This window comes from Eptatretus burgeri, chromosome 12 (genome assembly GCF_056783735.1).
Source record: "Eptatretus burgeri isolate ZD-2024b chromosome 12, Ebu_testis_v1, whole genome shotgun sequence".
In the NCBI taxonomy this organism is placed as follows: Eukaryota; Metazoa; Chordata; class Myxini; order Myxiniformes; family Myxinidae; genus Eptatretus; species Eptatretus burgeri.
In genome coordinates this window covers 51,317,278-51,331,396 of record NC_140972.1, presented here as the reverse complement: position 1 = coordinate 51,331,396, position 14,119 = coordinate 51,317,278, and the positions used below count along the sequence as shown (strand labels likewise).

The 14,119-nt window shown below is 41.1% G+C and overlaps 2 protein-coding genes across 7 annotated transcripts in view; one reads left to right on the top strand and one right to left on the bottom strand.

Moving 5' to 3' along the window:
- TMEM242 (transmembrane protein 242) overlaps positions 1-14,119 on the top strand; it is a 46,821-nt gene that overhangs the window by 325 nt on the left and 32,377 nt on the right. Inside the window, exons 1-4 of one of the 5 annotated variants that reach the window (XM_085850522.1) lie at positions 1-179; positions 277-321; positions 2,726-2,826; positions 4,735-4,860. The exon at positions 1-179 is cut by the window's left edge and continues 325 nt beyond it. In XM_085850522.1, coding sequence (XP_085706648.1) covers positions 2,779-2,826; positions 4,735-4,860 — 174 coding nt within the window. In that variant the 5' untranslated portion in view covers positions 1-179; positions 277-321; positions 2,726-2,778. Of the gene's footprint in view, positions 180-276; positions 322-2,725; positions 2,827-4,734; positions 4,861-9,912; positions 9,996-14,119 lie in introns of those variants that run through there. The other 4 variants (XM_085850524.1, XM_085850521.1, XM_085850523.1 and 1 more) reach the window with 4 other exon arrangements.
- Positions 12,371-14,119, bottom strand: part of LOC147015606 (cytosolic Fe-S cluster assembly factor narfl-like) — a 44,640-nt gene continuing 42,891 nt past the window's right edge. For both annotated transcript variants that reach the window (XM_085850519.1, XM_085850518.1), the window contains exon 11: positions 12,371-13,544. In XM_085850519.1, the coding sequence (XP_085706645.1) occupies positions 13,309-13,544 (236 nt within the window). In that variant the 3' untranslated portion in view covers positions 12,371-13,308. The remainder of the gene's footprint in view (positions 13,545-14,119) is intronic.

Genomic DNA, 14,119 nt, shown 5'->3' with positions numbered 1-14,119 from the left:
TGTAAATAAAGAGTGTTCGTCGTTCTCTTGGGTTGAGATCGATTCCAGACCAAAACGTCTGGCGGTGTCTGTGTCCCTCTCACTACGGACATGTCCAAACTTGACAAGGCCTTGTCTCCTCGTTATCTACACTGTGGATTTATTTAAGGAAGAATTATTTATGATCTCCGCCACCGAAGGTAAAGGAGATTATGTTTTCACCTCTTTCTGTATGCCTGTTGGGTGGTCGCTAGACGACCGTTATTCTCAGGTTTTACGTCTGTGTGTAATGGACAGCTCTGGAGGCCGGAGGAGTCGACCGATTTTGATGAAACTTGACTGGTAGGTTCATGTCAGGATCGAGTTGTATGCTTTTAAGCACCGTTGCTGTGGACGCCACCGTTGCCTAGCAACGGGACTTTGAAATTTTTGAAAAAATCCGAAATTTTTTTTTTTTTTCGAAAATCAAAAAATCGCCTTCCGCGCTTTTATGCGCACTACAATCAACCTCTTTGTCAAAAAATTTCAGCCCAATCCGTCAAAAACTGTATGACAAGTATGCAATTATGTAGCGACCACCCATGTCGCCTACCGGCTTGTCTTTGTCTGTTTGTATGCAGGATAGCTTAAAAAGTTGTGGACGGATTCGGACGAAACTTGGTGGGCAGGTTGGGTGTGTGGCAAAGACGAACTGGTTAGATTTTGGTGAAGATCCGGATCCGACTAGTAGAAAGTTTTTTTTTTTTTTTAGTGATTCTTCACCTTTGACAGGTAGAACCAAGAATGATATCTAGCATGGTATTTCAAAAAGTTGTGGACGGATTCGGACGAAACTTGGTGGACGGGTTGGGTGTGTGGGAAGGACGAATTTATTCGATTTTGTTGAAGATCCGGATCTGGATACAAGAATTATTTAATTTATAAAGTGATTCTTCACCATTGAGAGATGTGGCCAACAACGACATAGTACAGTATAGCATGATATTCCAAAAATGTTTTGTGCCCAAAATGTTCTCATGGATCGCATTACGTGGTGGAGGTATGCACTCGACCGTGTGCTCTTCTCGTGTTTTTTTTTTAAAGTGCTTCTTCATGATTGAGAGTGGGGTCCAAAAACGATGTACAGTGTAGCATGATATCTCACAAAGTTGTGGATGAGTTGCGACATGAACACGCCGATTCGATTTTGGTTCCGCTCTGGATTCAGATCCGACCTATCAGTGTGGTACAAAATGTAAACTATTCAGCCTGGTGGAGGTATGCGCTCTTCCGAGTGCCGTTCCGTTTAGTTATAGTTGCTGCTTTTGCAACAACCGATCAAGGAAATGGTCCATTGCTGTATATTATTATTTAATGCAAGGTCTAGACTCGTGGAAGATCGAGATGATGTGGAGTGAAAGGTCAACGAACGGGTGAACGTGTCGCCGACAAGTTTTGTTCATTTTATTGCATCACAGGGGACCACAGTCGGACGTAAGCAAGGGAATCAGATTGAACAAGACAGACCGAAAGCGGCAAGTAAGAGGATTGGGTTCGGGGCGGTTAATGGGGATAGAAAAGATAGTGGGTCGGGATGGGTGGTGACGTCAGATTGTGGTGCACGACTTGCTTGAAGCCCTGGATGGAAGAGTGGGATGGAGTAGCCTCAAGAACACAGTTCCACAAACTGTGGGAAAGAATTGGTGTTTTGGCTGAAAGCCTAGATTTTTGCATCTTTACGAGAAAGTGTTTGTGAACAAGTGTGCGTGTCAGTGTGACCACTCCTCATTTTCATAAATGCCAAGGTGAGCCAATGAAAAAAAGCCAAGAATCTCAAGATTTCGGAAAAGCGATGATAATAGAAAACCTATAGAAAACCAAGATGCCAAGGTGAACAACGAATAGCCAAGATCTTGTGAAAAAAGCCAAGGAGTGGTCACACTGGTGCGTGTCCTGGAAGAGCTTGGGAAGGTTGGAGGGCGAAGAGAGCGACGAGTGCTTGACCAGATCGAACAGAGGATGCCTTGAAGTCTGCAATATGAGTGCAACAGGCCTTTTACTTTGGCATCGTTATCCATGAATTGAGTTTTATAATATTCATTACCACATTTGCATGAGAATGTTTGTTCCGATTGTCCTCAAGATTACAGATGGCACTGTGAGCTATGAGCACTGTTGACCGTTTACTTATCGAGCTAGAACGTTGAGATTTGTAGTGTAAGTGAGGTTGTGGTTGGGCAAGTTTCAGTAATCGTCCATGAGGTTGTTAAATTGTGCTTTTGCATTATCATAGAATGATACGCTTCACAGCATAGCTCGTTGTACTCGAATTTTCGTCTGACTTTTTTTTTTCGCAACTCTATTCGGGGCTAAGAATGCTGATAGGACCTGAGACTCGATCCTTTAAACTTTAACAATGCAAGTCAAGTCATTTTTTTTATGTTTCAGGCATGGAATTCGTAAATTGTTTTATTTCTAAGAATGAAAAGGAAAATAATACAACGAGATGGGGGTGGGAAACAGGGAAAATTATACATTAATCTGTTGTGGATGAAAGAATTATGTAACTGTGGAATCGACCTTGGAGTCTTGATCCTTGAGACCCCACAATAAACCTGCTGTTTTGTATTTGCCACATTGTTGCATGACTTTGCGGTTGCTTCATTCTCTTTTTGTGGTTCATTTTCTCGTCTGTGAGTATCTTGTGCAGGCCAAATTTCAAAGCTTGAACCGCTATAACAATCGGGTTGTTTTTTTTTTTCTTCAGGTGCTGTATTTTTGACCAGTGTAGCTGGAGCTGGCTTGGTGGCAGGATTTGGCATGACGCTTGCCAGCACACGCAAAAACAACTCGCACTGGTTTGATAAGGTACTCACTGTTCCTGATCTCTCTGACTTATCATGATTATTGATCAATTACTGTCGTTTTTGTGTTCCATTATAAAAAAAATGATGCAAGACTGTGTAATAAAAGGTAGTAATGCACTGCTCGTGAGTTAGTGGGAACCAGACGAATGAAATTGTGTGTGGGCATGTGTGTGGGCATGTGTGTGTGTGTGTGTGCACACACTACAAAACATTAGGAACACCTTTCTAATGTTGAGTTTCACCTCCTTTTGCCCTCAGAACAGCCTCAATTCAGTGGGACATGGACTCTACAAAGTGTCAAAAGTGTTCCACAGGGATGTTGGCCCATGTTGACTCCAATGCTTCCCACAGTTGTCAAGTTGGCCGATAGTGGAATTCTACTCTGAATATCTTGTTCCATCTCATCCCACACATGCTCAATTGCATTGCGATGTGGTGACTAGGCAGGCCACTGCAGTAAGCCAGCTGAATTCATTGTCATGTTTGTGGAACCATTCCTGGACAATCCTTGCCTTGTGGCATGGGGCATTATCCTGCTGAAGAAATCCATTCACAGATGGATACACTACTGCCGTGAAGGGATGCACCTGATTGGCAATGATGTTCAGATATCCTGTGGCATTCAAACGTTGCTCCACTTTTATCAAGGGTCCAAGTTATGTCATGAAAACACACCTCCACCACTAACCTGCAAGGTTGACACGTAGCATGATTGATGCATGTACTCATGAGGTTTTCTCCTACCCGAGTCGTCCCATCAGCATGAAACGGCAGGAACCGGGATTCATCAGACGAGGCAATGTTTTTCCAATCGTCCAGTGTCCAGTGTTTTCGTTTCTTAGTGCGCTGCAACCTCAGGTTTTTGTTTTTTGTTGAAAGAAGTGGAACTCTGTTCGGCTGTTGGCTGCCATACCACATTCGTGTCAAGGTACGACGAGTTGAGCATTATTTTATGGGTCTTCCAGCACCAATGTTGAACTGGACTGTCAGTTGATTAAATGTAGCCCGTCTTTTCTCTGCACAATTTGTCAGCCTCCTTTGGCCTCTCATCAATGAGCAGTTTTCGACCACTGCTCCGCCATTGGCTGGATGTCCTTTGGGTGGTGGACCATTCTTGATACACACGAGAAAATGTTGAGCATGACAATCCCAGCAGCGTTGCGGTTCTTGATGCAATCAAACCAGTGCGCCTGGCACCGACGACCATACACCATTCAAAGACACTTCAATCTTTTGTCTTGCCCATTCACTGTCTGAATGGCACACAGACACAATCCATGTCTCATGGCTTTAAAATCCTTCTTTAACCTGTCTCCTCCCCTTCATGGACAGTCTACTGATTGAAGTGGATTTACAGGTGCATTGGCAGAAGATGAAATAACGTTGATATTCTCTTGATGGTCCTTGAAGGTCTGAAAGGAATCTAGGAGAACTGAAGGGCTGGCAGGATGGCCAAGAGGTACACACACATGCCTCAGCTGTCCAGCTGATGTTTCACAAGCAGGGTGATTCATCAATGTGTGTGCCATCCCTCGAATGGATGTTAAATGGCCGTCCCATCTGCCTGCGTTAGTTTGTGGACGTTGAAGACCGCACGGTGTCTTTCGCAAAGAGTAGATGAGCTATTGCCGGCACCATTCACAAATTACAAATTCCTGCTCGATCGTGCAGGGAGTTAAATCATCGGCAGGATAGCCGTCCCCCCCTCCCCTCACCCCAGCCAATGATGCTACTTGCAGCAGTGCTGCATACAAAAGGAGGAGAGCTGACCAGATAACTGATAGTCTTTGCAAAAGAGCATAGAAAAGTAGAACAAATGTATGAATGCAATTGGGGCTCAAATGTTAGGGTAGTTTTTAAATCCTCACCTATTTTTTTTTCTCATGTAATATTTTTTCCTCCCACTCAGGGATTGCACGGGCCTGAAGCCGGCACTCGGCTGGCTTTTCGAGCACTTGGTCTCGGCAGCCTGCTTGCAGTCATTGGAGTCGCAAGCATCTCTTTCGCCACTTGCTGTGCCCTCGGCATCCATAGTGTGGGTGACTTGATCTATTTATGGTTGATCAAAACAAAGGGAAAGTTAAACAACAGTTTGAAGGTCTTATTGGAGGATTGAACAGAAATGAATGAGAAAATAATTTGAGGCTCGAACAATAGCTTTAATCTTGAAGGATTTATCCAACATCATGCAAAACTGCATTTATTTATTTATTATTTTTTAAGAAAATGCTTGAAGATCATTATCTTTTTTTCCCCATTTTGCATGAGGTTGCCACAATGATGGTTGATCACTCCTCTTCATCTCCTGTTAATTGCCCATTCTTATTCCAATCCCACAACTTCTAAATCTCTCACCACTGCATCCTTACATCTGGGTTTTGGCCTTCCTCTTCTCCTCCTTGCAATCCCATCTCCATCACTCGCCTCACCACATACTCTCTCCGAACGTTGGGTAAAAATGGAAAGCGCTTGAAGATAATTGTTTGACATTAATGTACCAACGCAACATCCCTGTATGTGCGCCGAATAACGTTGAAGTTAAATATTGGGGTGATAGAAGACGTGTGCGCAGCCTGCATTTTAACTTGCAAGTCGGTTGACCGACGTCATTTTACAACATCTATTGGTTTACCTTTTATTCAAAGTGCAATTTATGTTGTATTTAACTTCTTAGTGAAGCTCTCAATTATTTTGTACGACAAGAATATTTTATATGCGAGGTGGACCAAAACTGTCGAGTCCAGTGGTGAACAACAAGTAATTGAAGCATTGTACAAGATCTTTAGGAGCCGTTCTATAACGAGTTTGACTGTACAGCTTTCCCAAAATTGTTTTCTCCTGTCCACAGTCCTGACACTTATACAAAATACAAGTCAATCCATACGAAATGGCATTAAACATCTGAGAAGCCCTCTGAAATCATGACCTACACTGCAGATCACAAGAGTCTACAATCCGTGGAGAATGACCAAGTACGTTGGCTCTGTTGTCTCTGTCACGTCGACTGCCAGAAGAACAGCTGCCAAGAGCTAACAGACGTCCGCTGTAGACACGGGTATATTACACATAGATGTGGGAGGAGGAGGGGATTGGGACCATACTCTGTGCAGAGCGTTGGTGCTGCTTAAGCAGTCTCCTTGGCTATTGCGCATAATCCTGGATGGGTCACTACTTCGACACAGTATACCAGCATGCTGGCACTCATTTTGCCGATCTCGGAAGGATGACTGGCCGAGTTAACCCCACCTGATATTAATTCAACAGCTGAGTGGGATTGGAACTCAGGATCTAGGAGGGATTTGGATTTGAACTCAGGATCTAACCAGATCAACTGGATCCCCACCTACGATCCCAAGCCCACCACCCTAACCATTAAGCCAACACTAGGCATAGATGCAGGGAATACCAGGTAAAAATGGGAAATTACATAAGGGAACTTGAAATGATGGTGGCTGAACACAATCTCAAAAAATGGAACTCTTGCGATTGCAAATTGAACATGAAGACATGCCCATGAAAAAAAATTGAAGAAACCATTATCACAACATGGCAATATCCATTTTTTTTTCATTCCAAGTATGAGAAAAATGTGCACACAACTGTGCGATTCACTCTATTTTTTCCTTCCTTCATTTGTTTTCTTTGTGATGGCACATGATGTTCCTTTGGAATAGGTTGGACAATGAACATGTTCAAAGAAGCTTGTGGATCAAACCAGAATCGAGTTTAAAGTAAACTGCTCACAGTCTGCAGTTGGGAGAGTTGCTTGCGCTCAGTCTCAGCATTCTCTTTGAAGGTGTGAATCAACTTCATATATTTGGTCTCTGCAGGAAATCAAAGTGGAGAGCCATACTCCATCAAACTTCCACATATGTGTTGTACATAATGAGGAGTTCAGTACTAAGGATTAACCTGAGTCTTTGGGGAATGCCAAAGCAGTGTCTGCCTTTTGAGCCCACCTTTGGAATTTTGTCTGCCCAACACAGGTTGTGACTATTGGTGAGGAAAAGCAGTTCCAAAGACTGAACCTCTGTTAAGGCCCGGTCACACCTTGACGTTTTAGCCAGCGATGGCAACGTATTAAAATGTATCTAAAACGCTGGCTTACGTTGAACTTTTGATGTTTTTTTTTAAAGATTCGGACGTATTCATAGTGACTTGGTCTTATGTATAACGCATTGGTAACGGACACAGAACGTTTCGTTGTGTTATAGATAACTTATACCAACGAATGCTGAACCTGTTGTCGGCCTACACAACCGATGCCCAACGATAGTCTAACTTAGGCATAGCGCGTTGCACGCATCAGCGACGATGTCGTAACGTAGCCTATTAAAAGGCTGACGCACAACGATTCGAATCATAACTGCCGTAGAAATGGAAGTGTCAACATCGCGGTCACACCTTGGCGATCTTGCCAGCGTATGCCGACATAAGAAAAATGTGTCTAAAACGTTGGGGCACGTCAAATACGGTATGAGTAAGTTTGGTATACGTGAGTAGAATGCTAAAGTACGCTATCATACGTCGTAGTAAGTAGAGTACGTCAAGAAATTTTAAACATGTTCAAAATTTTACGACATACTCGGCGTATGACACACGTTCCGCATGCGATAGGGATAAGTTTTACACACGATATGTGGACGCTTACACACGTCCACAAACACTACTTATAAGCTACTCATAAGTCGAAGCACGTCGCGGTAATGTCTTTTTTACGTGAAACTTATTTCTAACTTATGTTTGACGTGCTTTGAACCAATTCTGTACGTAGTCCCAACACACATCGACGTATGTAGACGTATTCCAATGACGTCTTCCGGTCGACAAAAAAATAAATGAACGTGTTTCTAACTTACAACTGCCATATAAAGACGTGTTCCCAGCGGTTTTGGGAATTGGTATATAAAAATGCTGCTCATAAAAGGGGAACCCAACAGTGTTTTCGAGTCCTTTTTGAGTCGATGTCCATGTCAGCAGTAACAGTATCAGTATCAGTATCAGTATTAGTATTAGTAGTAGTTTGTTCATGTTGGCAGTAGTAGGTGAGTGTGAGGGGGAGGGTGTGGGTTATGATGGATCGTCCTTGCGTCCGCGTGTCCACGGGTAGGAGACATCTTTTCACCATTGTTCGAAGTTCTTCGCGGCTAATTTTTTATGGGGCTTTTTCAACAATGAGCTATAGCTTGTTTTTACGATTTAGGTCTATTCATAACGGGTTGGAGAAATGCACAATGAACTAATAATGTGCATAGAGCGCTTTGATTACTTATAGATACGATATACCAACGAATAATTATCGTGTAGCCGGCGTTCACAAACTATGCCCAACGATAGCCGAACTTATCCATATCGTGCGGCAGTTTATCTTTGCCGGTGACGTAGGGTTTGCTATTCATAGGCTGCCACTCAACGATTTAAATGGCTGCATCTCCACTATTGAAAGTAGACGCTTGCGCTCAACAATTGGATTTTTTTACACTCAACGACTTTTAAACGGTACCACTCAACTATTTTCATTGTTTACAATGAACGATTTAAATTGCTGTCACTCGCCTTTGTTTTTTGACGCTGGGGTTTGGAAATTTGAAGCGTTTCTTCTGAATGTGTTAAAATGCTCAAACTCGACTATTTTAAATAGACGCTGCCGATGGACAATTGGAATCATAGCCGAGCTCGACATCGAAGTGTGAACATCCTCGTCATGCCGAAGAAAAGTTTGAAGAATGCTGCAAATAAGTGTCATGGCCGTGGCCGTGGACGCTGACGCAAGGACGATCCATTATACCGACGTCTTTCAGCCTATGAGTAACTTAAAGTAACGTCTGTCGACGTGTGGCAACGATCGCGTAACGTGCCAACAACACGTTAATCATAGGTTATAAATAAGTTTCGGGTACGCTAAACATTACCTCGGCGTGTCTCAACTTATGATTAACTTATAAGTAGAATGTGTTGACGTCTGTCAAAGATCGCAGACCGTGCATACAACTTGTGGCCAGCGTAGCCGAACGTGTGAGTCATACGCCGGCATACGTCGTGAAATTTCAAGCATGAAAAAATTTGAGGACAACCAAAAAGTACAACGTTTAAAGCCAACGTACAACGACGTATGGCAGTGTTTTTCAGCATGCTCTCAATGTTATCAAAACTTACCCATAACGTATTCAACGTGTGCCAGCGTTTTAGAAAAAAAATTCCAAAATCGGCATACGTTGGCTAAAACGTCAAGGTGTGACCGGGCCTTTAGTGATTGGTTAGAGGAGATTTGGGAATTCTCATGCAATCCTTCCTGAGAGACACTGAGGGTTGAAGGATGTGCTTCATATGGTAGACCATGCTCTGATTCTTTGAAGATCAGCAAATGAAGACTTATCAGCAGCCTGTAGTTCATTAATTTGTAGTTTGCTTATCACATGGCTGCAGGTTTGCAAAATTTCTGGGATCATAGCTGTGCCACAGACATAACAAGCTGTTAGTTATGCATCATAATGCCTTTGTAATTAATTTAATATTAAACATTTTTAAGGGCTATCTATGCTCAATCTTAATATTTTATGAACAAGTAATTTTAATGTTCTGTGTCAGATTTATGGAAATAAGTTGAAAGGAAAGTGCTGTGGAGCAATTGACTAGTTTGAATGTTGCAACAAGCAAATTGGAGAACTGGGCAAGATTGGCATGGTAAGATGAAGTATCGTCAAGGTGGCATGATATGGAGTGAGGTGAGAACAGTCATGTTCTGTAGGGTTCAGCAGAGGAAGGTTGGTGGGAGGGATAAGATAACAGTGATGTGGGTTAGAGATTGGTTGAGACAGTGGATGAAACTTTGGTGGGAAAGGAACAAAGCGAGGTTGGCAGGGCAGCAGATGTGAGGTTTGGCCAGGGAAGTGGGGAGGGCCACAATGGAGTGAAGCCTGGCAGGGTGGTAGTTGGGCAAGGTCTTGTGGGGTGGCAAAGGTTTGGCGGTCGGATTGAGGGAGAGGGGTAAGAGGAGAGCAGATGAATGAGGTTGGCAGGTGACATTATGGCCATTTCAGCTTTTTAATATGCCGCATTTTTTTCCCCACCCCTCTCCTCTTTTCAGCTTTCAGATTTACGCAGAAATTTTAAGGTATCACACATATCATCCATGTCTTCTGAAAACATTAATAAATAACTCAAATACAACATTGTTGATTTTTATGTTCACATTATTTGTGTTACACACACACACAAACACAAACTAACCTCTTTCTTGATGACAAAATCTGGAGCAATAAAATGGGAAGCATCATCAAATCATGGAATATATACCTCTTCGTATGGTTGTAATATTCCTCTATTTATAAATACTTGCGTTTAAACGCAAAAATATAATTAAGTCAAAAGAAAAATTTTTGCATTTACTGTAAAACAAACTTATTGTGATAGTACATGCCTGAGAGTTATGGCAAAAAAAATATATATATATTTTTTTTAAGTAAATGTTGCTTTGTTGTTTGTTATCGCTGCCTTCAATCAGTAAGTTATGTCATCCACAAGATGAAGTTCGCTGCCTTTTCTCTTCTGAAAGAGGTTTTTTAAGTTGGTGTAGCTTCAATGCACAAATCAGGGACAAGCTATATAATTCATGTGTGTGTGTGTGACCATTTTTCTCAGAAATGGCTAAACTGATCTTACTTCCTTGAATGATTATTGCATAAACAAGAATGTCCGCTCTGTGGTCACAACCTGCGACACAAAATATATATATATATATATATATATATATATATATATATATATATATATATATATATATATATATATATATATATATATATATATATATATATATATATATATATATATATATATATATATATATATATATATATATATTTACTTACCTTCTCTGTCCACTCATCTCCCTTCTTGTTATTCTTGCGTTTGGCTGCTGGATAGCTATCATTTTGTTGGGGCACGACTATGCCGCTGATGCTGTGCCCCAATGCCAGTGCACTGGTACTCATTTCACTGACCTCGGAAGGAAGACAGGCTGAGTCAACCCAACCTGGTGTTCATTCAGCGGCCAACAGGGCTCGAACTCAGGACTCGAGGATCCCAATCCAGACACTCTAACCACTAAGCCAACACCAGACTTTACTCATCTCCCTCATCCTTGCTGTTTAACGCCTCAGCTTACATTCTCTAATCGGTCTCAGTAACCTTGTGCCTTGACAATTTTTTGTGTTCCCTCGTGACACTTGACACAAAAAATCCATATTCCCATGTGAATGAATAAGATTAGATGGATAAAATTCATTGTGGTTCCAAACGGGATGATTCACTCTCTATCTCTTACCTCAGTTTTGTTAAATGTGCACGCTCTCTCTTCCCCCCCCCCCCCCCGTTCTCTCTCTTTCTCCCCCTCCCCTCTCCCACCCCCTTTCTTCACCATTAAGCACGAGTGAATTAGCTTTAAAAATCCTGAAACACGCATTTAAAGCACTCTTAAAAGATGAAAGGGCGATTAAGAAATACACATTTGATGCACTATTAAAAGATCAACTTAACACCTTTCCGCCAGGTTATATCAGAATAAGCCGATTCATCACACTGTCACGGATGTTTAAGCCTAATATTGAGCCATTCAAAAATTACATAAAGCTATATATTTTAGGGAGGTGTGTGCAGGCTTGATTACACCTTACTTATAATTTTTATTCGACATATAATTAAGATTTTTCGGGGTCCCTCATCGTGATTAACACTCGACCCAAACAAAGCTAATGGAAATCTGACTCCACAAACTCGGACAGTGTATCATCATCAGAGGTTTACAGGCTTAAAGTGTTAGGCCTGCCAGAAAACCAAGATGATGGCCATATAATTGGGCCATAAATGCAATTACGGGCACATTTTAACTTTTTTTTAATTTAATGAAACCGTACATGCAATCAACATTGGGGTTGGGAGACGAGTGATCTATTTTACAATTCTTTTGGATTTGATGCCCGGTTTATGACCCGGGGGAGGGGACTTGGGATCACGGGGGTCAAAATGTAGGCGGGGGGGGGGAGATTTAACTTCAACTTTGATATTGGTTCAGTTGTGGTGGAACCTTTTGCCATCTTTCAAAAGGAAAGCATGGGGATTTGCGATGGTGCGTCATCGACTTTGTTCTTATTTTATACTATACTTAATTATTACTCACGATATATATATATATATATTAAAGAAAACAAAACATCATTTCCATAACTATTAATGAAAAGCATGTTTTACATTATAGAATGAAAAAGGTTCATGCATTCGTTGAAAGTACAAAACAAGTATTATGTTACAAATGTCCTGCCCGCTTTATTTCTTAAAATTTAACAAAAGTAAATTTTTATTTTTCATGGCTACTTCTGGTTTAATTTCTGAATTCACTGTGGATACTCAGAGGCAACCAAACTAAATTATAAAAGGGCATCACACCAAAAAGTGTGATAAGCAAAGCTTGGACAGCATGCTCACTCTTTCCAAGCTCTTCCAAGTTTGAATTATTATTGTTCAGCAGCAGCAATCAACACCAGCACTCTGGACTCGACTTTAATGTGAAAACAATGATCATGGGAAAGTCAAAACACCTGGAGATTTGTTTTTGACATCATACAAAAACAATAGTTTTCTGGCAGGCAAAGTTTAAAAAATAAAATTCATGAACATTGTCAATCGGTTTGAAGTATGGGTCAAATATTCAATTATATGCATTGTCCTACAACAGTTATTCTATCATTACATCATATGGTAATGCAGTGCAGGCTGCAAATAGCATAATTTTGAAAATGTAATGAAGCTACCATAGGAGAAATGTCACCCTCATCTTTGGCTTTTAAATGTACAACAAAAGTGTAATAGCTCCATTATTTTTATGTTAATATGTTTCGGGACATGTGAATGGATCTGCTTTTACAGGCAGCATTTTAATGCCCATTCAAAGTTGCCCTCATGGCTTTCGTCAACCACTGAATGCAGACTGGCATCATATGTCGGTCACACTGGGTGGAGAAAACAGATTTCCCCTTCCTTAAGTCATAAGTGAACCAGCTGGGTTTTTAATTAACAATCTGGTAATTCACCTCCAACTTGGCCATTTCCAGCAGTATTGGATCCAAGTCCTTGATAATGCTGCCTTCATTCAATGCTGCCAAATTTGAACCCATCACCTTCACAATGTCGATATGGTTTTCTTACAACAAAATTTAAACCTTCGTAGGGGGTAAAAAAAAAAAACTAAAAAAAAAAGAAGGATCGTTACTCTGTCGGGAGGTTTCTATTTCAATGACCTTTTGCCTTTTTCTAGGTTCAGAAGCATCAAAAATAGCACCAATTCTGAGGATAAATGGTCAAAAACCAACTATTACACAAAAAATAAATAAACGTCAGATTGTGACAAAGCTCATCCTGTGAGCGTCGGTGTCCATCCATGGAGGGGGGGGGGGTGGAAGTGCATTTGTCGTTTTCAACATCCAAGTCACCACAGCCCATTCTCAGATTTTTCAGTTGGGTGGAATTGTGTGTGTAGTTGCCTGCGGCAATCCTCTGAGCCCTCTCCACCCAACCAAGTAGAGTAAAGGTCTAGCATGGTGGCATTATTGCACGGTTCACGCTCCTTCGTGCTTCTGTACACCGCTTCCACGGCCTCCAGGGGTAGCTCAGCGAGTTCACGATCTGTGCCTGCAACGACTTGTCCACGGCCGCTCAAACAACCTGCAAGCCCGAGTAAAACAAACAAGATGGAGGATCAGTACAAATGCACATCTTTGATTTTTAAGGCCGATAGAGGTGCAAGGATAAAAAGCATTTCAACTATAAAATCGAATCAATGAAATTGTATAAAAAATATATTTTTTTATGTTATTGAATTGTTAAAATGGAAAAAAAAGGTTCCAAAATGACTCAAAGAAACACCAATACCAATGTAATGGCCCTACAGAGGACTCATTTTAATTTGCTTGCATAAATCAGAAACATTCTCTCACTAATGCTGTGGGATTTCCAAAGCTCACTGTTAAAGCAACAACAATGACAACGAGAGATCATAGAACACCTTATCCCATTCAATGTTCAAGTATACAATTCATTTAAAAAAAAAAAAAAAATTTTTAAGTTTTATTAAAAAAGGTTCCAGAAGTTGAGCACAGTTGATGCAGTCTTTTAATCACCTTATTTAACACTTCCAAACACTGCAAAACTGGAGATTTTTGGAAGCAATAAAAAAGGCGATTTGTGTTCTCCAGTGTTCAAATATGTAATTAAATTGAAATAAAATAAAGATTGTAAAG